Consider the following 27,693-nt stretch of genomic DNA (forward strand, 5'->3'; position numbering starts at 1 on the left):
TATGTGTCCGATTGCTGGGAATTGAGCAGCACAGCAACTTCAGGAGCTAATCACGTCTTATGTCTTATTATTTGTTCACGAAGTCTCTGTTTATTCTTGTCCGGTTCATGCCAGCGTAATTTGCTGCTCTGCTCATACTCGGGGATGCTCTTCTATGCTGGCCCAGTTTCCTCTTTCGGGCCCTTTCGAACTCAGACAGCTGGAAGCATTGAAGTTGCTGATTACAAAAAGCAAAAACCAGAATTTCACAAGTACAGCATCTAGCCACCCCATTGGAAAATTGCTGTTCAATAACAGGAGGCCTCTGGCAGAAGTTCTCTCTCCTTAACTATGATAATCTCTTATGGTAAATGTGTTTTTTTACTTGGCCAAATTTGTAATGTCTATGTATGTTGGCCTCTTGTAGCAATCGGTTTTCAGTTGAGCCTTTTTTATGCTCTTGTTAGTCCCTCCTGGTAGGATCCTCTCTAAGAAGAAACATTATACCAGATTTCCCATGTGTTGGCTGCGTCCAGGTGCAGATTTTAATAGAAACTTTACTCATTTATGTTAATTTAAACCAAAAAAATGCCACCCTGACTGTCACATTTTATCAGAGTAACGTAATTTCGACACTGGCATATAGCATTTTATGGTCAAATGTAGCATACACCAAGGTCCAAATTAAATTCCTTGCGTCCGGTCCTGATTCCGATGAAATTGCCAATCATTCATTATGGTATTACCGAAATTCAAACTTCTTCAATAAAAATTGGTAAATCCGATGACAATGATTATATGCAACACATAAAAACTCTGGCAGATAACTATTGAAACCAGAACCCACAACAATATCATTGTCAATGGGCCCTAATGTCCAGGTGATGCTGCCATGGGATTTGAATTTACGGTGACTTAAATTAATCAAATGAACAAAAGTCACTTTTATCGTTGCAAGGTCCAAATTAAATTCCTTGCGTCCGGTCCTGATTCCGATGAAATTGCCAATCATTCATTATGGTATTACCGAAATTCAAACTTCTTCAATAAAAATTGGTAAATCCGATGACAATGATTATATGCAACACACAAAAACTCTGGCAGATTAACTATTGAAACAAGAACCCACAACAATATCATTCTCAATGGGCCCTAATGTCCAGGTGATGCTGCCAGCAATTTGAATTTATGGTGACTTAAATTAATCAAACGAACAAAAATCACTTTTATCGTTGCAAGGTTCTACCAACCATTGTATTAAATAAGGCACTCAGGCTGCAATCATGGCCTATAATAAGGGATAGTAAAAAGAGTGGTCGCCATTTAAGATATGCTGACGTTTGATCAAACAGTTAGGACACAAGGGGTGGTTGACTTCATCTCAATAGTTCCAAGTTGAAAGAGTTAAAGACCATAAGAACATCTACCTCTATTTATATAAAATGATAAAAACAAGCTTCTCTTTGGGTGGTTATGCTCTATTTCCTTAATGTGTGGACAACATCAAGTATTGTCACATATCAGCCCCATTTCTACTGTATGAATGTATATGATTCTTAAGCATGAATTTTGACAAACTCCCGAAATTAGTAGTAATAGACGATACATATAACGCAACATATCCTTGAGATGACAATATAGAAAGCTTCTGAGATTATGATATGGTGATAAGGAACAAAAAAACATGTTCAATTAAAGAAACTGAAAACCGTTTTAGACTAAAAAATTGGAAGAGCGCAATAATAATGAAAGTGCAATATAGCCATGATATGACCATGAACCCCAAATGGAATTTCAGCCAACGCTGAATTGAACTGCACGATCTAAAATAGTACTTTTGTAACAAGGAATTTTTTCGATGAGCAAACTTTCCACAGAAACAAATTATTAGCTAAAAAGCTTGATTTTTATATGTCAACGAAAACAGAAAAATAAATTCCCTTCAATTCCCTATCCTTTTTTGTGATTTTCACTGTAATCCTCCATTAAAATAAACGTTGCTTGAAACAAAGATAAAATAACCCTTTTGAGATGAAATTTAAAATTTCTTAACACCGAATTTAAAAAAATGGGCAACCACGTTTTCAATTCTGGATTCATATGTCGAAGAAAACGGAAAACCAGTTACATAAATAGTTACATTGCAATCCCATAATCTGCCTTTCAAGGGCCCCAAAAATCTTCTCTACGGACAAGCAAACAGGAATTGCATTCTATCATCAGACAAACCTTTTATCCAATGTACCAATAACGTATGTTCAAGAACCTGCAGCTCCTGCCTACGAATAACATGATTCCAACTATTCTGAAGTTCACCTTTTCTCCATTCTAGTGAGTTCTTGGGTCACTGGGTGAGAATTTTTGAATCACAAGCAACAATTTTCACCCTGCCAGCCTGTTCGTTTATATCCTCACCTTTAAAGAGTGCATCCTGCAGAAGGAAGGTCCATACGTTGTCACAGAATCTGTAAGTGTGCAAATGCCCCTGTAACAGTAAAAATCCCAGTTAAGAGTTTGTACAGAGGTGCAGTTCATAAAAAAAGAAAAAAAAAAAAAGGAAACGCAGACTACTATCAAAATTACTGACAGTCAACATTTTTGAGCCGCAAGATAAAGGATGGAAATCATATTAAATTGCTACTATAACAAGTCCACATAAACTTCATGAATAAATGAAAATATGCCGTAAACAGAAATTAGGTTAAACAGAGAGCAAAACTTTTAAAGGTTTACCAAGCAGTGCTACACCTATAGATATACTATTAACTAACAGCAGTAAAATTACCACTTACAGAAAGGTAAAAACTTCTCCTTCCAGGAGACATTTTCATGACCGCTAACTACAAAATGATTAAAAGCAATTTCGTTTTCCCATTGAAGATCACTTACAAGTGTTTGGGGCATTAAAAGACACTGTACATCTGAACATCCTTAAAGAGGCAAATTGCAACACACAGTCATGGTCTTTGTATTCCCATAGCTTATGCCACTTTGACATACAATGGATATTGGGATTAAATATGCACAAACTAGAAAATCAGTCACACAAAAGGAAAGGATACCACATGGTTTGCAGTGGCAAAACCGCGATATAAATTCCAAGCAATATCCCTGAATATCTCAACAGATATTGTTAACAATATCCCTGAATATCTCAACAGATATTGTTAACAATATCCCTGACTATCTCGGGGGTGGCAGGAGCAGGAGGGGCGATTATTGGCCCCGATGGAAAAATTGAGTTACAATATCACTGTGCTTAACAAAGCTCGTCCCTGCAAATCGGTGTTGACACTGGGTAATTCCATCATGGCAAATGTGGGCTCCTCTTCCCATAACTCTGCATCTGTTGACATCAATGCAATTCCGGAAAGGGTCCTCGAGGCTATGGAAGGACTGCAGCTCTTCCTCATGCAGAGACAAGAAGCTGAGGAAAAGGCTCGCAATTCTCTTCAGTTGTTAATCAATCCCAAACTTGAACTTATGCAGATAAAAATTGATCCCCTTCAGAATGAAATGAGGACCAAGGTGGCAGCACTTCACTGCAAAATGGAGATGGAGGATCTATTTGTTGACGGGCTACAGCTAGCTCCAATGGATGCCAAATCTGGTGAAACTGCAGCAAGAAAATGAGGAAAGCTGGTCCAAGCTCCAAACCAGCCAAAATAATTCTGAAGATGAGTCTTGGCAGCAAGTTTTTGGACAGTTCTCACTTAAATTCTAGTTTCTGATGTTGTGCAAATTTTGTATGTTCTTAGGCATCTATTTCAGCATATACAGTAGGCATTTATTTAGAATTATTGGAAAACAATGCCATAAGCATAAGGTTGCATACGTACTGGACTCCAGAGTGTTGGATTATGATGGAACTAGATGAACTATGGAAGGGTTCTGGCCCGTAAACCAGATTTTGTTTTTTAATAGAAATCCTCTAACCGTGTTAACAATATCCCTGAATATCTGAACGGATATTGTTAACAATATCCCTGACTATCTCAGGGGTGGCAGGAGCAGGAGGGGCGATTATTGGCCCCGATGGAAAAATCAAGTTACAATATGCATGTGGATTGGAAGGGTTCTAACTTCTGGCCCGTAAACCAGATTTTGTTTTTTTAATAGAAATCCTCTAACCGTGTTAACAATATCTCTGGATATCTCAACGGATATTGTTAACAATATCCCTGACTATGATGGAACTAGATGAACTATGGAAGGGTTCTGGCCCGTAAACCAGATTTTGTTTTTTAATAGAAATCCTCTAACCGTGTTTTTTTTAAATCCCTGACTATCTCAACATCTTCCATCAAATCCTCATCCCTAAACATCTCACTATCCACATGGGCTCATTATTAGTTCTGTACATTGTTGTTTATGCTTGGTCTATTATTTTACATATTAAAAGCATATTTATGCAACCAACACATCAATAATCAATATTGAATACGTTGTGAATTCAATATTCAATCTTCCTCTGCAGTCTTCTCCAATGTCCAATCTTCATCTGATATCTTAGTCTTTGGGTTTTCCTTGATATTTATCTTTTGGCTTTTTCTTACTGGATCTTGTCCCTGCTGAATATAACCATCGTTGTTGTCAATATCCTTAAAAAATAGTCACCACCCAACCCACCAGTTCTCTAGGATTTCACATACAAGGTTTGTCAAGAATTCTCGAATCACAAACCTTTTACTTCCCCTTAATCATATATTGGTTCCTAAGTCATCTCAATCTTTCCTAAATGTCTTGTCAAAGACTTTAATTCATCATCAAGTTAGAACACACGTTCACATAATCATCCCCATACCCACCCAAGTAGTTTATTCCATAACTTGATGGCATATCAATCCTCTTTAGGATAACAACTTCCGTCATCATGATCACTTGGGTGCCATCGAACATGCATCCCGCGAAATGGACCATCAAATGTCTTACATTAACATGACCAAATAGGGTCACATGCTGTAACATTGCTTATAGCCATATGCCCAGTTACATTTGTCATTATTAATTGAGTCACGCAATGTTCTCAAAACAGAAACCCAACCAATCAACCCCAAAAACAAAATCTGAACCAGAGCAAAAAATATATAAAATATTCAAATTTTGATGATATATATATATATATATATATATATATATATATATAAATCGACCCCAAAAATGGAAACTGAACCAGACCAAAAATATATATATAAGATATTTAGTCCCAAGGGTTAGCTCAGTTGGTTGAGTTCCCGTTGCTAAGTATCTTGCCGTTGGGAGGTCATGAGATCAAATCTCCTCGACACCCTTGGGGTTAGGCCCTGCTTGTTTGGCTGACGGGTAGATCCCTTCGGATTGATCTGCCTGGATTTTCCAGTGGATGTAGTGGCCACCCAATGTCCATGAACCACCCTTAAAAATATATATATATATAAGATATTCAAATTTTGATTTTATATATATATATATAACCATTAGACACCAAATATACAAAGCTTTATCATGTTTGTAGCATTGCAAGGGTGAATACAACAAAATTACACCAAGAACAAAACATATCTGAATCACATTATAGACTACAATAATCACATTATAGACTACAATCACATTATAGACTACAATCAAATCAAACTACATAATCATCCAAATCTGATCTTCTACACTCTCTGCATGGTATATTCCCAAGGTCCAACACCAATTTTTGTATCCTGTCATGATGGAAGCAGCTACAAGTAATGAGGATAAGTCCATCCACAATAGAGAGGGCAACTTTAAATAGATAAAAATTAGGTATTAGGGTAGATGCAAACCTTCGGGTTTTGTGTTCTTTTACTTTTTTTGGGCGGGGCAGAGGCGGGGGGGAGAGAACCGATATAAAACTGGTCAAATTAAACATTTCTAACCAATTCAGGACCTGTTTAAGTCAAAACTGATCCAATTGGTTTGAATTATCAATTCAAACTGAAAGGATACTAAACCAGTTCAAAATGGCCAGTTCTGGTCCAGTCCACCATTTCTATTAACATTGAACATGGGAATAATAAAGGTTTCATACATCTCAAATGCATTTCTACGGAGCTAATTCTCCCTGCTTTCTTCACTCATGTCAACATAGAAGGACCATCTTACCATCATAAATTCCATCAACAAATATCAAGATATGTCATCAAATTATTTAGGGAATTTCATCTTCATTGGATTGATCCTCACCTCATTTTCTTCTGCATCTCATTTACAACACACAATATCCTTTATTTTATATCTTGTTCTTACCTTCCTTTTGTTGCTTCATTTCTTCCTGCCTTCACTTTCATTACACTTATTCTTCTTTCGCTTTTTTCTTTATGGCTTTGCTTGATTTTGTTGCCCCATTCTATTTCTTCACTATTGTTTTGTTTATGTCAATATCTTCTTTCTTCTTCCTCCGTGTCATCTTCCATCTTTAACTTTCTTCTGTCATCCTTTTGTGTACTGCGTAATTCTTCATTTGATTTTTTCAATTAAATTACCTGCATAAATTGTTTTCCTGTTGAGTGTGCAATGTCCAACAAGGCAAACTATGACACTATTTTCATGGCACCACTCAACTTCACTCTGACATTAATAACCTTGACTCAACAACTATTGTTCAACTTGACTTGATACTTGTACATACTCGCAATCAATATTGTTGCACGACCTTTCTTGGACATATAGGACTCTCATTTAATACACTTTGGATATCTTCAACTTGGTAACTGATTACTCAGTCAATTAAATAACCCTCTTGTTTATCAAAAATGTATATTTCTCCTTTCTCCTTCAAGTTTTATTGAAATCACAATATTCATTAATGGGGAGTATGAGGAATATATCTTAGTTCAGAATATATCCATGGATACCAAGAGTGTGGGGTTTTGAAGGCACTCCCACTTTGAAACTGGCTCACAAGCAATTTACTCACGGAGCACCCCAAGAGTGCACTCTTGAGCTTTAAACCTCACTCTCTATCCTATGGGGGAGCAATCTGCTCCCAAAAGAAGGCAAGAATACTCCTACAGATAGCAAAAGGGACAGCAATTTTGGCCCTATTTTTTTTATAATGTAGGGTCTACACATAGGCCCCACAAATTAGGGTAAACACATTTGATGCATATAAGCCATTCTCCATCACTCTCTTCCATCATTTCATTCGTCTTTGAGTAGGGTTTTCTCTGTTTACACTCTGGAGTGGGCAGAGTGCTCTTCTTGTTGGTTTTTGAGGAAGGAAATTTTGTGAGGGCTAGGAGGAAGGCCACCGTAATCACATTCCACTCATACTAACAGCTAAATCCCAAATTCCATTCTTCATAGATTTTTGTAATTCCTTGTGTTGTTAGTTTGTAGATTTGTTCTCTTCTTCTACTCTTCCTTGTTCCATGTTCTCCCTCATTCTACAAGTTTTTTTATTGAAGATGTGAAGAAAATGGTGTTCTCCACGTGGTGTATGCCGCCAAGTTTCATTCTCATGTCGTTGGTAGGGAATAGGCACAAAGGGGGAGAATAGTGCAGTGGTCATGGTGACCAGTTTAATGAACATCAAGAAGGTTTAGAAGGAGATGAAGGGGTAGAAGACGAGGTGACAAGGAAGGTAGAAGTAAAACTTGCTCAACGCCTTTGTGGAAGTATGTGTAAATCTTTCAATGGTGAAGAATGGTAGAACCACTAGGTTTATATGTAGCCATGGTTGTTAAGAGAGAAGACCTTACTCTAGTTCATGTGCTTTTCTAAAGAGGCATCTCTGTGGGACACTAGGGAGATGATAATAAAAGGCCCATTGGAATCAAAATTTCAGTAAGATATAATAGGTAAAAGAGGTAAGAAACAAAGAGTGCATGGTTGCATTTGACACACATCCAGATTTGGCAACCCCACATATGGATCCACTCCAATCAGCGGTTAGACAATCTGGTTAGCTCAACCAAATCCATAGTAGCTTCTCTAGCTCCAAGATGGATGGAAGAGTAACACAATTTCTCTTTGCATGTGGCATACCATTCAATGTCCTTTGCTCCCCCATTAACATAAAATGGTTGTGGCAAACATGAAGGCCCCTCGATACAAAAGCTCTAGGGATGAGATGGCTACACATGGAAAGAGCCAAAATACAAAGAAGCTTTGGTACAATTTAAAAATGAATGGGCAAATAGTGGGGTAACCACTAGCATTGGACAAATGTCAAAAACTAGCATTTGATCAATGTTATTGGCGTGTCTACTGATAGTGCAATGTCTCTTGTAATGCATGACTCCTCATCAATTACCACATGCTCAAAGCATTTTGAACCAAATATTGAAAACCATTAATGGCATTGACCTACCAAATGTGATTCAAGTAATTACTAATAATGAAACTAAAGGGAGTAGGATAAATTATTGAGCAAGGGCATCCTCAACTCTTTTGGCTTGGGTGTTTGTTAAACACATTGAACCATATTTGGGAATGATTCATGAGATTTGGGGTACATGATGTACATTCAACCCCTCAATAGTTAGAGATGGATTGTAACATAGGAGATGGTCTATTACAGATATGCACAATGGAGATAGTTTGTTCAATGGATGCTTGACCTCAATTGATTGCAAGCTCAATGTTCTTCCCTTGGGCATTGGAGATCCCTTCGCATTTTGGTGGATTCCCTTCAGTCAAGCCTAATGGAGCAACCGCTTGTTTGGAGAGCATCCACAAGGGGAAGTGGAGCATTGTGTATCATGGAGGAGGGCTTCAAGCCCTAGTTGGCATGTGGCAGCTTAGTTTCTTGTAAGGGGTTAGCTTACCCAATGGAGTACATTGCTTTGGAGGATACACGAAATCCATGGAGGCTCATTATGGAGTGGTGTGGACTTGTCTCATGTAGCTACATCTCGTGGGAGTCATTATTGTTTGGTATTGGAGCATGACACTTCTACTCTAGAATTGACATCTCAATTGTGTGCCATACAAGGGCTCATTTATGTTGCTCATAAGGGCTCCATCCCACATAGTATTGTTGGGAGTCTTTCCATCAATCATCACTTCTATCTTTCTCTTTGTATTTGTTGTCTTAGATAGATTCACTAGGGTTCATGAGAAAACTCTAGCAAAAGCTATGGAAAGGAAAGAAGACATCTTGCTTTGGAGTCTCTTCTAACTAGGGTTTTCTCTTGTGGAGGGGATGTTACAAATGATGATCAAACATATTCATTCACTCACTTATATCCACTCTTATGATGAGAAGTTACCAAGAAAGTGTGTACAAGTGTGCAACATTAGAGATTCAAATCAGCCAAAGAGATTGAGTACAAATCTAAGGCTTAATTTGTTGGATAAGATCTAGGGTATGTTATAATTGTATTTTCTTCGACTTTACCATTATCCCAAGATGGGAGACCAACTAGGTTTTGTATTATTAGTGAAGAATTGTTGATTGGGCAAAATTTGTTTGTGTCACTTGTGATTGAGATTGATGTAATTTTTGCTTCCACTAATTGTGTTAAGAACCTAGTTGTGCATTTATTCAGTAGATCTGTAATCTACTCGATTAATAAACTGGTAGAGTGCTACGTTCAACAGAAAATTATCAAAACACAGGAAATTTCCCTTATTGATACTCCTACTTCTAGATTCCATCAAGAGAAGGAATTAACCTACTATGAGTTGGTTCAATTGCTAGGGTATTTGAGGTACATGAGAGGGGTTCTCATGTTGACACATTGGTGAGATCGCCTTGGATAGCTTGATGACTATACCACAACCTTTGTATTCCAAGATAGACTTGATCTTCTATGGATATATGATTGTCTTTCCAAGATATCGTGGAGAGTTTGAAATGTCGTGTTTGTTGATGTTGGCCCATGATGCTTACTTGGAGGATGATGGCGTTTGGCAAGTTGGTTATGCTCCAAATAAATATTCTTTCATATTCACAAATGGTCATCATCCATTGGATGATTGAGATGTTATGATGGCATGGTTGACAACCTTGTTGCATATGACAACAGTTGATTTGGCAATTGCCACAAGTAATGATTCACAAATAGTAAGTTTAGTGGAGTTGCAAAGAAATTCAACAAATGTAGATGTAAACATTTTCCTCGTAAAGAGGGAGTGTTGAATTTTCAAGTTACTCCAAAATTATTTCCACCATGTTTTGTAGTGCTCCATGAGATTTGGGGTACATGGTGTATGTTCAACCCCTTGATAGTCCGAGATGGATTGTAACACGAGAAATGGTCTATGATAGATATGCACAATTGAAATAGCTTGCTCAATTGATACTTGACCTCAACTGATTGGAAGCTCAGTGTTCTTCACTTAGGAATTGGAGATCTCTTAAAATTTTGGTGGACACCCTTCACTGAGGCTTCATGGAGAAGCCACCTATTTGGAGAGTGTCCTACAATGGAAGTAGAGCATTACGCATCATGGTGAAGGGCTTCAAGCCCTAGTTGACAAGTAGCTACTTGGTTTCCTATTGAAAGAATGGAGATGGCTCAAGGATGCTTGGGGCTTCAACGATGTTCTTGCGAGGGGGTAACCGACCACATGGGGTACACTACTTCGAAGAATAGATGGACTATGTGGAGGCTCATGGAGTCATGTGGGTTGCCTTGTGTAGCTATATCACCTTAGAGTCGTTATTGTGCATGACATCACCATTAGAGCATGACAACTATACTCCACAGTGGATGTCTCACTTGTAACCTACAAAGGCTCATGTAAGTTGCTTGTAAGGCCTTGGACCCACGTAGTATTGTTAACCTCCCTTACCTCTCATATAAAATAGAGAAGGAGAGAGTCTTTAGTATTTACATTGATCATCATCTATATTTATTTTGGTATTTATCTTCTTGGAGAGATTCGCTAGGGTTCACGAGGAAACCCTAGGAGCAGTTATCGAAGGGAAAGAAGATGTCTTGGTTTGTTGTGACTAGGGTTTTCTCTTGTGTAGGAAACCTTGGAGATGATTATCAAAACATATTCATTCACTCACTTGTATTCAATCTTGTGATCAAATGTGACGGAGAGAACACTGTTCACTTCCTCTCTATCTCTCTTTCTCTCTCTCTCTTAAGTCTTCATATGTATTCTCTCTCACTCTCTTTAGGCACTTCAGTAATTGACCTTAAGAAAACACATTTTTTAGCTTGGTAGGGTTTCTTATGTCATGTTTTGACCAAATTAGCCCCAGCACACCCTCTATTCTAAGACAGGGCGCCCCAGCGCAATCTCTCCTCTCTGGAAGTGCGATGATGCACATTGGTGCCCACTCTACACATGTGATGGTCCTGTAGTATGCAAAAATTTGCATTTACTTCCCTTGCTCTCCATTATGCTTTGATCTAGAAGGTTTTCTTGAGTCTGAATTTGTCTGTCTTTGTAAAGCCATCATAGTGTTTACATTTTAGTTTGATTACTTTTGATGAGAGATTGTTTATTTTTTTCTTTCTTCTTGTCATTAGAGTTGTAAACAGTTGAGCTTGATTGTTGATTTGATTAAAGAATTTTCATATTACAGTTGCAATATGTGTGAGTTCTTTTGGTCAATAATCTAGATTCATTTTCATTTTCATTGCATTTAAAATTGAAAGGAAAAGAAAAGAAAAAAAATCATTTTCTTAACAATTTTAGTGTTTCTTACCAATTTTAGTTTCTGAAGAATTGTGTATGAGTGTTAATCGCCTTTGAGTGTCATCTCTTTTGATCTTTGGAATTTTCACCCAATTTCAGTTTGAGTCCTCTATTAATGAAATCTCAGATTACATTTGATTTCATTTGGAATTTCCTTTACTTACACTTGATTGGTTCTTTCATTGCATTAGTGAAGGAAGGTATTGCTTTCATAAGTAGTCTTGTTATATTGTTCTTTCGCTGATTTGGAATCATCTTGTGTTTGTTTTGAAGAATTCTCTTGCATAGATTACATTTGCATAGTTAGAATTCTCATTTTCACAATAGGAAAGGAAATTGTGCATAGATTACATTTACATAATTTTCAAAGGAAATGTGTATAGATTACATTGCATTGTTTGGCATCATTTAGGGCTTTGAATTGAATTGGAATAGTGAAATTGAAAGATCTAGTTAGGAAGTGCTTTGTTTGTTGCATCATTGTTTGTTGCATCATTGTTTGTTTCTTCCTTCCTATAGATAGATCTTAATTCAAAGAAAAATATTTATTTTCATCATGTTAGTTGCATCATAGGAAGACTAGATGAATTCATACCTTGAGCCTTGAAACTAAAACATAATTGAAGATCAACTTCTAAAATTTACTCAATCAATCTAAGGGGCATTTGGATTGAAAACATGCATAGAGGTCTAGGCTAAAGATGTGTTCTGACGTCTTTAAACACAGGAGTTGTCATTACTTGCCTACGTTACATTTTGGCGGTAGTCGGTATTCCACGTACGTAAGTATATCAGATCAATCTCCACGTACCCTTGGGTATATCGGATGACGCTCCACGTATGAAAAGTAACGGAATACTTCTTATCGTACAGGACATATTAGACGACACCACCATGGTTTTCCCTCCCACGTACCTCCGGGTATATTTTGGAAGTCCCCTATAGGTTGCTATCCCGCCAGAGATAACTAAGTCGGCCGCCTTGTCCACTGTTATACACTAAACACAGCATTCGGGGAGATTGTCTGCACGTACCGGCAATGGTATATTGCAGTTTACCCCCTTTGTTTTTTAAGTTTGTCTTTAATTTCTAAAATCAATTGATTGACAGCGAAACAACATCCTCACCCATTCAAGGTGATAAATTCATCAGACATTCGCACCCATATCAAATTCATCAAAACCATGGGCCATATCAGATTTCATATATTGAAAAACAATCTGATAAAAAAGTATTCAAAATATATAAACTCGAAAGTTTAAAGTGGCTTGGCAGTTTTAGAAAATTGTTCATGCAAAAAGTAAACTAGAAATCTAAAGCAGGAACACAAGTTTTATTCTTGACGTTCTTGTGGCCCACTTGTTATATCAAAAAGTTCTATATCATTAAGAGCAGTAGGAGCTGTGAATCTGCTAGATGCTTCAGCATCAGATTCATCAGTCAATTCCCTGTCAATGTCACTATCAATGTACAAATCAGCTTCATCCATTGATGCATTTGGAACAAGATCAATCCACGAAGTAGAGATATTGGATGACTCTTTAGCCACATTTTTCCAAGCCAACTGCAAGTTACTATGAACATAAACAAGATCTTATAATCTTCCAGATAGCAATCTATTTCTTTTCTTGGAATGAATGTGGTCAAAGGAACTCCAACTCCTTTCACACGATGATGCACTTGATCCCTGGCTTAAGAAACGAATTGCAAAATTTTGCAATTCTAGTGCCCCTGAACCATAAAATTCTCACCATACCACTGGATCACTTTTGCTCCTATCATACTTTGTTGATTGTGTTCCAAATAACCCTTCTTCTAACTTGTATGCCCTCAACTGACTTATGACCAAACCTGCAATTTCTGGATCTGGATTTAGCTTCTCAATACCCTGGATAAGTCCATTCATGACTTCTTCATCCCTATGTCTTGGTAACCCAAACAATCTAGTATCCAAATAGCATGTGGTTGCATGTAATGGACTATGCATCATCTTCCATCTTTGATCAATTAAATCCCATATCTCCTAGTAATCATCTTCCACATTATTAAAACCAGTTGCAATGGTCCCTTTGCAACTATCAATGCTTTCATAAACAAAACCCATACAAGGTTTATCACCATCAACCATGCAGAGCACATTAACAATTGGGCCACATATTTTTAAAACATTGTTTGCGTTTTCCCAAAAGCCATTATTGAGAACTATTTGTTCCACATTTTTCCCCTTAGTTTCTTTTGAAATGGTAGATCTCTCCCACTCATTGTTGCAAAAAATAACTCTTAGGCTCGCTTTTTCCTCAACAACTCTTTTCAGAGTAATATAAAAAGTGGCAAACCTTGTATCACAAGGCCTCAACATCTCTTTTGATGCATTTTTCCTATATATGCTCAAAGTGAGACGATGGTTGATGATGAAGTTTGCAATTGTTTTGACTCTTCGGATTGTCTCATTGACGCAAGGAAATTTGGCTAAGTCATGCAACATTAAATCCAAACAGTGAGCTGCACAAGGGGTCCAATAAATGTGATTATACTTTTCCATAATCAGCTTCCCTGCACCAATACAATTTGATGCATTATTTGTAATAACATGGACAACATTTTTCTCCCCAACTTCTTGAATTGCTTCATCCAAAATTCCAAAAATAAATTCTGATGTCTTCACTCGATCCATTGCATTCACTGCCTCCAAGAAAAGTACCCCTTGAGGACTATAAACAAGCACATTGATCAATGGGCGATGACACAAATATGACCAACCATCACTCAAAATTGTGCATCCTGTAAGCTTCCAAGACTCTTTAATCTCAACCAACTTTCCTGTCACTCTATCTTTTGTTTTCTTTAGCAAAATTGTCCTTAAAGTTTAAGATCTAGGAGGAACATAGCCTTTCCCAAAATCAATGGCCTTTTTAATTACATTTTTAAAATATGGACTCCTCGCCACATTAAAGGGAATTGCACATGCAAAAAAGAATTCTGCAACAGCATCATCAACTTCTTATTTCTCAAGAGGTTTCCAGAATTGATTTAATGTTTTGGTTCCACCTGTTTTCACTTGAGTAGAACTTGATCCACCAATGGTTGAGATTGAATTAATGGTGTTGGAGGAAGACATGGCAATCTCCCTCTCAATTCGCTGCCTCTTATTTACCCTTTTCTCCTTTTCCATCTTTGAAGTGAAATAGTCTTTCTCCACTGTGGCTTTTTGTTCATTAGAGATCTTAGTGCAACCGTCAACACCACCTCCACTTCCATTCCTAATATTGAGAAGGTGATCCACTGCTCCAGTCAAAGAGCCAATGAAATCATGTCCACATAGCTGACACAAAAGATTATTCCCATCTTTTTTGACAAAATTCCATGCTACAGCAGTTGATTTTGGGGGTGCCATTGAAATTTGAAAGTTCTGAACCTCTGATTGTTGAAGACTTAGGTGAAGGCTTGAAGCCTGAAATGTCTGCAATTTTTTTTTAATTTACATTTTAATTAGTTTTATATTTTTTTTGCAGACTGAAATTATGAAAGTTAGAAACTATAATTTATAAAAAAAAAAAAAAAAATTATCAATTCAAAATCAGCCTGAGCCTCTTTAAATATTGATAAATTGTATAATGTATTTAACTGATAAAAACTAGTAAATTTTATTGAATTGATAAAAAAAAATGTGTATTTTGAATTTTGATTTACCTGGAACTTGGAAGTTGGAGTCTGGACAGTGCGGCTTGCTAGAGGCTGCTTGAAGGCTTGCTGAGTCTGCTTGAAGGCGGCTCACTTCTCTGTCAGAAGTTAGCAGTTCTAAGTTAGAAGTTAGAACTGCAAGTCTGCAACCCTCAGGCCTCAAGTTCAACAAAACTGTGTAATGTATGCGTGTAGCGTAGACTGTAAATTGTGATGTGCCACTGTGCAGGATTGGCGGTTGGCCAAGCTGTGTATGTCGGCGTGCTGCAGTGGTCAGTGGTGAGTCGTTGCCACAACACGTCGTCGTTGCCGCTGCCACGGCCTACAACCCATCGAAAACTCCAAAAGTCTGTCGAAAACCTTATTGAAAACCTGCGGAAGGAGTTGTCATTGTATGCTATCACTCACGATGTGAACTGGTCACCGGTCAGTTTGATGGTGTTTATAAAACTAAACACAGAAGTTTATAACCCACGAGCTGCAAACAATGAAACCTAAACCACCGCAAACAATGAAACTAAAACCAAAACCACTGGGCCCGCAAACAGCGAATACAAATGATTCATTTTTAATTTTTTTTTTAAACGAAGAAAAAATCGAACCCAAACAAATTCCAACGAATTTAATGGAATTTTTTTAAGTTCGCGATTTTGTTCAAGATATAGTTCATGTTCGCCATTTTGTTCGGCAAACTTGAATGCATAAATTCGAATTCATTTGAAGTTCGCGAATTTCGAATTTATTTGTTCAAAATCGTTGAACCCGATGACTAGGATTGGAGTAGTCATGGGTCTACAGTCCTCCATCCTGAATCTCTTCAGGATTTCTATAGCATATCTCCCTTGCTCAAGGAAGATCTCCCCCTTTCGCTGCCAAACTTCCAACCCCAGAAAATAATGCATTCGTCCCAAATCCTTCATGTCGAACTCTATGGCTAGATTCTTCTTGCAGTCCCCTACGAGCCTGGATGATCCTATTAGGAAGAGATCATCCACATACAATGCTAAGATTAGAGGCTCATTCTCTACAACCAGATAGTAGAGATTTGGATCTGCGCCACTCTTGACAAATCCCATTTTCTGCAAGTAGCCATCGATTCGCCCATACCACGCTCTAGGTGCCTGTTTCAGCGCATACAGGGCTTTTTTCAATCTTCATACATGAGACTTCTTCTCATGTGTTTCAAAGCCCTCTCGTTGTTCAACGTATACCTCTTCTTCTATCACATCGTTCAGAAATGTCGTTTTGACATCCATCTAATGAATCTCCCACCCCATCTGCGCTGCAAGAGATATCACGGTTCTAATAGATGTATACCTAGCTACCGGGACGAAGGTTTCTTCGTAGTCAATTCCTTCCTTCTGAGCATACCCTTTAGCCACAAACCTGGCTTTGTATTTCTCAACACTGTCGTCTGCAGCGTATTTAATCTTGTAGATCCATCTCGAACCTACCACTGATCTGTCTTGAGGCCTTGGCACTACCTCCCAGACATCATTCACCATTATGGAGTTGTATTCCTCTACCATCGCATCCAACCAAACCTGATGTTGAGTTGCCTCCTGAAAACTGGCAGGCTCCCCATCCTAAGCTACTAATGCCTGATATCTATCTAGTTGTTTTCGCTCCCTCTTATTGTTCCTTGGCACACCGATGAAGTCCTCTGCATCTCGCAGAATCTAATGAAGTTCCCTGCTCGTTCTTCCTCTGCCAGTAGGTGCTTCTGTAAGCTCCTCCTCATCCTGTGATTGTTCCTGATCTAAGGAAGAATTCTTTTCTTTCGTTGGTTGAAGAGGTTTGACCAACAATTCCTCTTTTGACTGCTACTCGGAAGGCATTTCTCAAGATTTCTGAAAGCTCTGTCTTCCATGAACTTCACATCTCGTCGAACTACTACCTTCCTACTCCCTGGAAGATAGATTTTGTATGCCTTAGCGTTCTCGCTATATCCCACTAGATATCCTTTCTCTGCAGTTTGATCCAGCTTCTTCCTCTTTTCCTCTGCAGTTTGATCCAGCTTCTGCTACTCCATTCTGCTCTGGATTGTACGGAGTTGTCCACTCTCTTCTGATGCCCTCCTTAGCGCAAAAATTAGTGAAGTCCTTATCGACATACTCTCCACCATTATCTGAGCACAAAACTTTTATTTTCTTCCCAATCAGATTCACCACGAGATCCTTGAACTCTTTGAATCGACAAAAAACCTCGTCCTTGGTTTTCAGAAAATAAATCCAAGTTCTCCTTGTGTGGTCATCAATGAAGGTAAGGAAGTACTCGGCACCACTAAGAGCTTTAGTGGACATGGGTCCGCAAATATCTGAGTGTATCAATCCTAGTACACTCTTGGCCCTGTTTTTACTTCTAAAAAACGCTGCCTTGGCATACTTTCCTAGAGCACATCCTCTGCATACATCATCTCGTTCCATACTAAGATCTGGAACCCCTGTTACAGTGCTCCTGAGAATTCTCAGAGCCCCACGGTGCAAATGCCCCATTCTTTTGTGCCATAGTTTGTTCAAATCCTTGTCTCCATGACTACCTATTAGTGCCATTAGTGAGTAGTGTGTACAACCTGTTACTTTTGATCCCGATCTGCACTTTTTTTTCCAGCTCGAGTGTTTGACGTATACTTCCTCCTTGACGAAGAAAACGTCATAGCCTTTGCCTTGAAGTTGCGACACGAAAAGTAAGTTCATCCCCAATCCCAGTACATGCATCACATTGGTAGCACGAAACCGCTCTCCCGTTTATGTTTGAAAAACTATGGTACCCCTCCCTACTGGAGTTCATTTTGCCTTGTTCCCCATGGTGATTTGAAAGTTCATCTTCTCCTCCCGCTAATCTGAGAAACATTCCCGGATTCCCATCATATGCCAAGAGGCCCCACTGTCTATATACCATTCTTCTGATGATGTAGAGCTAGTCACACTCGCCACTTCTTCTTCCAGCCTAGAAGCCAACATAGAGAAATCGAAATCACTTTCTCTTGTGCAATTTTCTGAAAAACTGTGTGAGTCTCCCAATGTAGATGCCTCTACATCATGGTCTCGAACCATAATTGATTTTCCCTTCCTGTCTCTGATTACTTGCTCTGATACCATGTGAAAATTCTATCACGCAACAACTAATTTATTTTACCTACTTATTTCCAGATAAGTTATTAAAGAAAATCCTTCAGTAAACATTAAAATTAATTCTTCTGCAGATATCGCATCATGATACAAAAACAAACACATGCACAAGAATTAACACATCAACACAATTATTTTGGACAATCAGTCCTCGGAAAAATCCAATGTGGGAAAACCGGTGCAGCAAGGGAGGATTTTATTATTCAGCAATTCTTCAGTACAACTGGGTGCCAAACTGGCTTACCCAACAGAGAGAAAATTCTTCAGCACTTCCCCCAGTCTCAGCGTCAACCTGGCTGACCTCTGCGTAGCTCCCAAACCCTCTACGTAGCTCCCAGACCCTCTGCGTCAGCCCCTGCCTCTCTGTGTCAGCACTGAGCCTCTCTGCGTCACCCACACAGGCCCTCCAATGACTGCGCAGTCTGAAGCCTCTGCGTCTACCTGAGAGGCTCTGTGTTTGCCTCTCCAACCTCTGTGTTCTTCCCCTGATGCTGTTCTCGATATCTCTGTTCCGTACTTGCTGCCTCCTACTGCTCTCCAGACCACTAGTTCGAATTTCTCAGCTAACCCCACTCCAAAAATCGAACTAACTGGTCTCCCTCAATATGTTCTCCAGCTGACCCTCAAGTATCTTCTTATACTTTTCTTGTTGGTCCTTCAACGGCCGAGATTAAATCTCTAATCAACGACTAAGATTAGATTTGGCTTGATCCATGACTTTTGGAACCTTCTAAAATGGTTAGAATCTGCCCAAACCATTTCCGGATCTTGGAGATCTCATGTGCTTTAGCCTCTCCACCAATTTTCATGGCTAGAGCATATTCGATGCTACCCCAAATCAACAGTATGGTTAGTTCGATTTTCTGGAGTGGGGTTTGCTGAGAGAAATCAAACAAGTGTTCTAAGTTGTAGCGAGAGGCTGTGAATACATAGCAGAGAGGCAGAGTTAGTACCAATGAGAGCGCAGAGCCTAGAGAGGTTAAGCAAAGGCAGCTGGGTGCTACACAGAGGCAGCTGGGAGTTGCGCAGAGCCAGAAGAGGCCAGCATGGGTGACGCAAAGGGTCTGAGGGCTGACGCAAAAGCTTCAGTAGTTGTGCAGAGGCTAGCAGAGTTAACGCACGGCCAAGAGGTAGCGCTGGGAGGATTTGTGTGGGCCAGACTGGGTGCTGGTGAGCCGAATAGGGTGATGCAATCCCTATCAGAGTGACGCAGAGCAGTGGAAGCTGCAATTGTTGTGGGATCATTCATCCTGGATTAATCAACCTGAATATCTGTCTCCGAGAAGAGGTACTACTGTCGAGGGCATTCTCTGTTGGGTGAGCCATTTCTGGCACCCTAGTTGTATTCTGAAAACTGCATAATAATAAAACCCTCTGAATAGCTGCATCAGTTTTCCCGCATTGGGTTTTTCTGAGGACATTGGTCCAAAAATAATGGTGTCACTTGTGTGCTTGTTTTCTTTCAATTGATGATCTGTAGATGTTGATATTGTACTTGTGTTTATTTTCGGTATTTACATGGTAAATAACTTGTTAAGTAATTAAACAAGTAGGAAGAAATAAACTAGATTGTACAAGAAGAATTTCTAACGGGATAGACTTAGAAATTCGAACATGGTATCAGAGCGAGGTTGCAGATCACGGGATAACTAAAGGCATCAGCTAGCAAAGCAATAGAAGCAGATTCAGTTGCCCCGAGTGACAGAGTTGATCCGTGCAGAAGGCGATAGAGGAAGGAGTGATGCAGAGGAACTGTGTCATCAATTTGGGCCAGAGAGAGGCCAACGTAGAGGCTGTGGGAGGCAGAATCAAGCTCACACAAAGCGACGCAGAGCCCAGAAGGGCTAACGCAGTTGGCTGTGGGAGCTAATTTGCCGGTGTCGGGATTGCGCACAGCCAAGTGGCTCAATCCTTAAGTTGCTGGGGTATAGGAGGCTATGGGTAATTTGCGGAGTGACGCTGGTGGGGAACTGTGGTCAGAACAGTTCCTAACAGGGCAAGACCAAGGTAGAGGGAGTTGCTGCCGAGGTGGATTTCTAGCCAAGGAATCCGAATCAATGGTGCAGTTGCACAGACGATCGAAGTGGGGCAACTTGACGTTGGGAGAGGGATTTCCAGAAGGGAAATCAAGACTCAAAGGGAGTCGAACCGAGAACTTCCAAACGGGAAGTTGAGAGACTCAGCAGGAGTCGAACATAGGACTTCCAGGAGGGAAGTAGAGAGACTCGAAGGAGTAGAAAGAAGAGCAGCGAGATGGTCGTGAATAGGCTGAGAGATCAGGATAGGTTGGACAGAGCATCCAACTCTGTGGTCTGGAAGGCCAGGATCTTGTCCATTCTAGACAAATATCACATCAAAGACTTCGCCTTGAAAGTGATGGCGATCCCAATTGACCCAGTTGAAAATGAGAAGTACGAGGCAGCAATGGCCAGGGCAAAGTGCATCATCTTTGATGGGGTCAAGGATCATGTGGTGTCGCATATTTCCAAGAAGGACATGGCAAATGAGATGTGGGAGGCCCTGAAGAAATTGTACCAGCATACTTTCGTGCAGAGGAAGATGTTACTTGAAAATTAGCTGCGGTCATGACTCATACCAGATGCATAAGGGAGAGCAGATAGATGTCTTCCTCGATCGATTGAAGGAGATCTGTGACCAGCTAACTTCCATAGGGGCCACGCCGGATGACGAATTGATGGTGAGGACCGCATTGAACACAGTCTCAGAGGATTGGGAGGTATTTGTCCATAGCATACTAGGCAAGAGGAGCCTTTTGGATTGGGAGGAACTGTGGGCGGCTCTTCGTCAAGAAGAGATCATACAAGAGACCAAGGCGGGGAATAGCGGCAAAGGGGTCAGAATCGAGGACGAAGAAGATGCAGCTCTAGCATCTGCTAGAAAGCAGGAGAAGAGAAAGAAGAAGGACCTCTCCAAGGTCAAGTGCTTCCATTGTGGAGAACTGGGTCATTTTGCGAATCAGTGTCCTAGGAAAGAAGAGTAAGGGAGAGGCTTCTAAGACCAAGGCAGCACTAGCGAGGGCGGAGAAAGAAGTCGAGGAGGATGACGATTGTGCCACTTGAGAAGAAGTGGGGAGACATCGAATTGTAGTCAAACGGACTACAGGCGATGAAGGTCAGGATCCTTGAGGTACCCAACACCTTGGATTATACCTTGCTATGCAAGCCCTGAAGAGGAGTAGCAGGATTGGCAGATGCAGGTAGAGACGGATGCGAATGAAGCGGCAGAGAGTGCTACAGTGCAGGAGTCCCCAAACAGCGCGAGGCTAGTAGGTTGCAACAGTGCGAGAGGCACGGGAGTGTTGCACCAGTGCAAGATGGCACAGAGAGGTGTACAACAATGCGAGATGCAAGGAGTTGTCACAGTAGCACAGAGGTCAGTAGAGGGAGAACTTGTTAGCGGCAGAGAGAGCTTCAACATCAAGAGTGTTTCCAGCCTGACAGGGATGTTAGAAGTTGGGTGGATCAGTTACTTAATTCTCAGTAACTGAGTTGCAGTGCAGTAGAAGTATGCAGTAGCACAACGCAGCATGATGAGAGGGGATGCAGTGCTGGGAGGATAGACCAGCAGCAGCACGGATGCAGAGGGAGCTATCGTAGCAGCAGTGGCAGTGGCAGGGCCATGGGCAGCGGTGGCAGTGGCAAGGCTATGGGCAGCAGTGCAGAGGATGTTGGGCAGGGAGGCCTAGCATCAGCACATGGACTATGCCAAATAATCACAGTGATGCTCAGTGTGGAGTATTACTAGAGCACAGTCCTCAGTAAGAGGGAGTGTCGATTTGGGGTAGCATCGGATGTGCCCTAGCCATGAAAATTGGTGTAGAGGCTAAAACACATGAGATCTCCAAGACCCAAAAATGGTTTGGGCAAATTCCAACCGGTTTTGGAGATATTAAAATAATTAATATTTTTAATGGAGTTTCTAGGTTTAAACTTAGGATAAATAAAATATTAATGGGTATTAATATAAAACTGGGTTAGAATGTTCCAAAAGTCATGGATCAAGCCAAATCTAATCTTAGTCGTTGATTAAAGATTTAATCTCGGCCATTGATGGACCAACAAGAAAAGTATAAGAGAAGGCTAGAGGGTCAGTTGGAGAACACACCGAGATTGATCAGTCAATTTGACTTTCTAGAGCGAGGTTTGCTGAGAGAAATCGAACAAGTGATTTGAGTTGCAGCGAAGGGCAATGGATACATAGCAGAGAGGTAGAGTTAGTACCAGAGAGACAGCGCAGAGCCTGGAGAGGTTGACGCAGAGGCAGCTGGGTGCTACGCACAGGCAGCTGGGAGCTGCGCAGAGCCAGAAGAAGTCAGTGTGGGTGACGCAGAGGATCTGAGGGCTAACGCAGAAGCTTCAGCAGTTGTGTTGAGGCTAGCAGAGTTGATGCAAGGCCAAGAGGTAGCGCTGGGATTTTCATGGGCCAAACTGGGTGATGGTGAGCTGGATCGGGTGACGCAGTCCCTATCGCGGAGAGCAGTGGAAGCTGCAATTGTTGTTGTGGGATTGCTCATCCAGTTATTAATCAATTGGAATATTTGTATCTGAGGAGAGGTACCACTGCTGAGGGCATTCTCTATTGGGTGAGCCATTTCTGGCACCATAGTTGTATTCTGAAAAATGCATAATAATAAAACCCTCTGAATAGTTGGTTATGTGAAAGGAATCATCCTATTCACCTTTGTCCTTATATGGATGAAGCCTCAAAAGTGTTGGAAAATCTCAAATCTTTTCAGCCACGACTTCCAACTGGTTACCAAAAGCTTTCTCCCAATCCTCCACTAACTGATGATGTGATTGATCTGAATCTAGTCAATCCCACTCTCTCTGAACGTGAATCCCATGAGTCCATTCCCCACCAAACATCGATTGAGAAAATGATTGACTTGATTCCACCTTCGGGTGATCGCACTTTTCTCGTTGAGAGTGAAGTCCATGTCGCTCAGGTTATTCTTGTTTCTTTAGATCCTGTCGAACAAGGGGACATTTCTCCTGTTGTGACGGAACCCCCTCCAAGTAATGACTCACTTGATCATACTATTCACTAGGTGCAAGTAAGTCAACCTATTTATAGCATGCCATAGGTGCCAATTAGTCAACCTATTTATAGCATGCCATAGGTGCCAATTAGTCAGCCTATTCCAAGAATGACGCAAATTCCATCAAGGCAACAATTACAAAGAATGCCCCAAGCTCCTGTTGGTCAAACAACAACCATGCAACAGCGTTATTCGGGCCAATATTTCCAATGCCAACCTTTTCAACAATATCAGGGCTTTCCTAGGACTGGACAACCCAAAATGGGTTATTCTAATTATCAAAACAATCTGTATCAAGTGGGATGCAAAAGTCAGTGCCCCAACCCATCCCGTCCCATCTTGGATATCCCGTACCAGCGCTTAACCTTCCCCCACTAGGTTACTGAGCTACCCAGGCGTTGGAGCAAAGTTCCTTGTCTTGTGTCAAGCTCGTTCAAAAATGAAACAAGCTTCCATGAGCAGAGTTCCTTTTCTTGTGTCAAGCTCGCTAAAAAATGAAACAAGGTGTCATGAGCATAGTTCTTTTCGTATGTCAAGCTCATTAAAAAATGAAACAGATCACCTTCAATTTGAGTCTTTGATTAGTTCTCGTGAATGCCGAGTCAAGTCTTTCATTTGATCTCGTAAATGAACCTTCATTCCATCCACCTACTATTAACCAATAATCTACTTAGGGGAATGAAATGAAGCTTGGGGGGGCATGTGCCTAGACTAGTGTTATTATGTTGGGGGCATGAAAACTTATCTCAAGCATAGTTTTCTTTGTTTAAAGCTTGTGTAAAACTGAAACGACTCTTACTCTCGAGCATAGTTTTTCTCTGTTTCAAGCTTGTGTAAAAACGAAACCAATTTCAAGCATAGTTTCTCATGTTTCAAGCTTGTGTAAAAATTAAACCATTCTCATCCTATCCCTTGTGCTTGTCATTTTTATCAACCTATTTCTACCAAATGAGCCTTGGTATTCTCATTCCCTTGTCACCATCTGCTTGGACAATCATACACTTTCACTTGGTTGTTTTACTCTTTCTTGAGGAACCGTTACAATGAATAGTATTCTTAGCCAGCCTCTTCACCTTTGCGTGTTTTGAGCAATTCCATTATGATCAAAACCAGTTGCTACCCTTTATACCACTTGTTCCTCCAGGAGGAATTCACTTTCAGCTCTTTTCAAACTCCCAAAACATGGAAAAATTGTCGAGAACTTGTCCTTTTGAACTCGATAAAGTAAATGAAAAGACGTCTACCCAGTATAAGTTTAACCATTTTCCAAACTGGGATGGACTATTTATGAAAAGGAATAGTAATACTTTAGTTGAACATGACTAAAAGGTTCTCCTAAGTATCGATTTATGCCTTTTCAGATTCAAGACTAAAATTACGAAAAAGAACCTTTGGAGTTTTATTTTTGGTCTCTTTTTCAAACTCTCTAAACATGAAAAAGAAGTTGAGTTACACCTTCGTTGGACTCGTAAAATCATCAAACAGCGTTGGACTCGTCAAACATGACGGGACCGAACCACTCCTCACGGTTCATCAAAAATACTGAGAAGGATTCATCTGAAGGATGGAACTTATAAATCAAGCATATGTTATCCTCCTCAAGCTTGTCAAAAATATTAAGGTGTTGACCAAAAATGGTTGGGGAAATTGGGAAAACGGGGTACTTAACCTATTAATGGCAGTGAGTCGCTCTTGAACATGGCACTCTTTCACTTGATCTTCGTGACTGTTGGATTGGTAAATCTACTTGCCTCTTTGGTTAATCACACCATATCAAAAGCCTTCATAATCGATTTTGAGTCGATGCTACCAACTCCATAAAGTGTCGTCGATATGTTCAAGAAAAGTCCTTCAGTTGACATTTGCTACGATACTTCTAAGCTTTCATTCATGTATGTCGCTCATGAAACAGCTCTGCATCAACATCATTCTATCTCAAATCTAGATACTCGTTTTGTGTCGTTGATGGGGTGTACATCAAGGCCCTCCTGCGACAGGTCGCTTCCTGTCGACATCAACTCATTATCCAGGAAGTTGACTTAGAAACTCCCTTTGTTACCTTGGAGCTTGCATACATCAATGGCAAGTTTCCTCGCTCTTGGCGACAATTACTCATCATCGGCCTTCGACCGGAAGATTTTGTGTAGTGTTCAACTTCAACTCATTTATTCACACCACATAGATTGTACTATAGTACTTTAAGAGCCATTAACATCATCGGTGGTTTCTCTCGATCTATTAACGGCTTACATCATTGGCCGATAATCAGATGATGTCTACCATGTTCGACTCCAGCTCATTTATTCGAATGGTTAGACTCGTACTATCGAGTGATGAGGTAGAAAACCTCAGATCTAGTTCCATCCATCCGGGCTGTGATTTCAAGATTCGTACAAGATTAAAAAGTATGATGGCTATGATCATTCAGACAGTCATCCAAACATGGGCCCACACTCTGACATTGATGGACGAGACTTCGTAATCATTGTACCTAAAATATTGTCTTATATGCTGAGTATGGGTATGCCTCCCTCAGGAATAATATCATGATGATCATATGTATTGTAACAGATGATGATCTCAACTGATTTGTTCTTGATCCGGACTTGTCACAAGGTAAAGCACTTCAGTCCTCTCCCACTGCTTCTGACTTTGTATTTTAGGGGGCAATCTATTACAGGTCATTTTGTCACATCTACTCAATAGGCCTGAAAACTAGATCAATCAACATCCTCGAACACTTTGCATTAATCCATTTGCAAAGCCCTAAGCAACATCTCTCCAAAAAGTTTGAGTTTCTGGGTCAATCAACTCAAAAACATTGTTTTTAGTCCCAGCGCACCCTACATAATTGTTCACCTACAATGGTTGCAAGTTGCATAACTGAGCCCCTGCACTAATTAGCGCAGGTTTCTCTACTTTGCAGGTGCGATGGTTCTAGAATTTCGAGAAAATTAAAAATTATTTTCGAATCTTCTCCTTCCAAAAGCTTCTAAGGTGGTGTCAACCATTTACCATGGATAGAGATCTCGAATTCCTTCTCTAGAGGCATTATCTCTTATCCTTTGAGCTTACCCTCCTTCATATGTGGATCTCAAGAATAGATTGGTAAACCCTAAACTACCATGTTTACCCTATAAATTTACTACCTCCCATGGAGTTTGGGTTGGCTTTTGGAGATTACTAATGCCCTCATGCTCCTACTTTGAGCTTAAGGAGTCATCATCCATTTATGCATTAGGGTTGAGTGTGAAGATTTGCTTTATGGCAAGGAAGGACAAGACAATTGAGGAGACATCTAGAAAGTCGGCTTTTGTATATGGTTGTAACTTTCTCCTTTAATTATTAATACAAAAAGCACTTTGTTTTCCTATACTTGTGTCATGTTGATGCTTATGTATTTCAATGCCATTCTAACTCGTTGATTAGAGATATTGGATTATGCTATGTGGATATTGTAGTTCCTTTGCTTGTTTTACTCATTGTTGCAAGTTACATTTATAACGTGCGGGGCTAGAGTTGGATCTTACAAGCAAGGAGAAGAGGAGGACTTACTACAAATTCCAGGCAGGTCTCTTTTTTGTATTCTAATCTCTCTAAAGAAAACACAAATCTTTTTTGCCCTCTGTTGTTCTAGATCAAACCACTAGATCTAGGGAGTTCATTTTCGTCTGCAAAAGTGAATTTTCCATATAGCACTAAGTTAACTTATGATATAATCTTAGCCCTTGATCATGATTTAACCTCAGCCACTGAGAAGGAGATTAGGGTTGAGATCGAAATTATAAGAGATAGAGCAAGTTGGCAGCAAGTCAATGGAGCAAAAGGAGCATGTGTCAAATCAGCGAAGGAAGAGCCGAGGTTTTCAACAAATCACAGTGGCTCGGCACCCAAGCAAAAGAAATCAAGTGACGGCCAAGCTCTTACAACCCCAGCCTAATCTTTCTATTCGCACATTCGCACAAAAGAGGAGACTTGCGCTCGCACGTGTGGGCAGATTAGTTGATTTACTCAAAGGTTTTGTAGATCCAATGCGCATGGAAGGGGGTCGATCTATTTGGTGGGTGAACAAGTGTTTTTTTTTGGTAGATGGGAAGTTTCTACCTTGTTGTAATTCTTGAAGAAAATCCCTTTGCTGAAGAAGAAAATAAAAGACACACAGCATTGCATGTTTTCATCGGAGTTGGGCTTTCCTAGGTATATCTTGTGTTCTATGTGTTAATGTGTTTGTCT

General features: G+C 40.0%; 1 protein-coding gene across 2 annotated transcripts in view; it reads right to left on the reverse strand.

Annotated features, from left to right (window-relative positions):
* Nucleotides 1–1,992: 1,992 nt before the first annotated feature.
* Nucleotides 1,993–27,693, reverse strand: part of LOC149249883 (transcription initiation factor IIA subunit 2-like) — a 55,708-nt gene continuing 30,007 nt past the window's right edge. For both annotated transcript variants that reach the window (XM_089458819.1, XM_089458820.1), the window contains exon 4: nucleotides 1,993–2,464. In XM_089458819.1, coding sequence (XP_089314945.1) covers nucleotides 2,324–2,464 — 141 coding nt within the window. In that variant the 3' untranslated portion in view covers nucleotides 1,993–2,323. The remainder of the gene's footprint in view (nucleotides 2,465–27,693) is intronic.

The sequence above is a fragment of the Pinus tabuliformis genome, chromosome 7 (assembly GCF_031772625.1).
Source record: "Pinus tabuliformis cultivar Carrire ecotype Pingquan chromosome 7, CPIR1, whole genome shotgun sequence".
In the NCBI taxonomy this organism is placed as follows: domain Eukaryota; kingdom Viridiplantae; phylum Streptophyta; class Pinopsida; order Pinales; family Pinaceae; genus Pinus; species Pinus tabuliformis.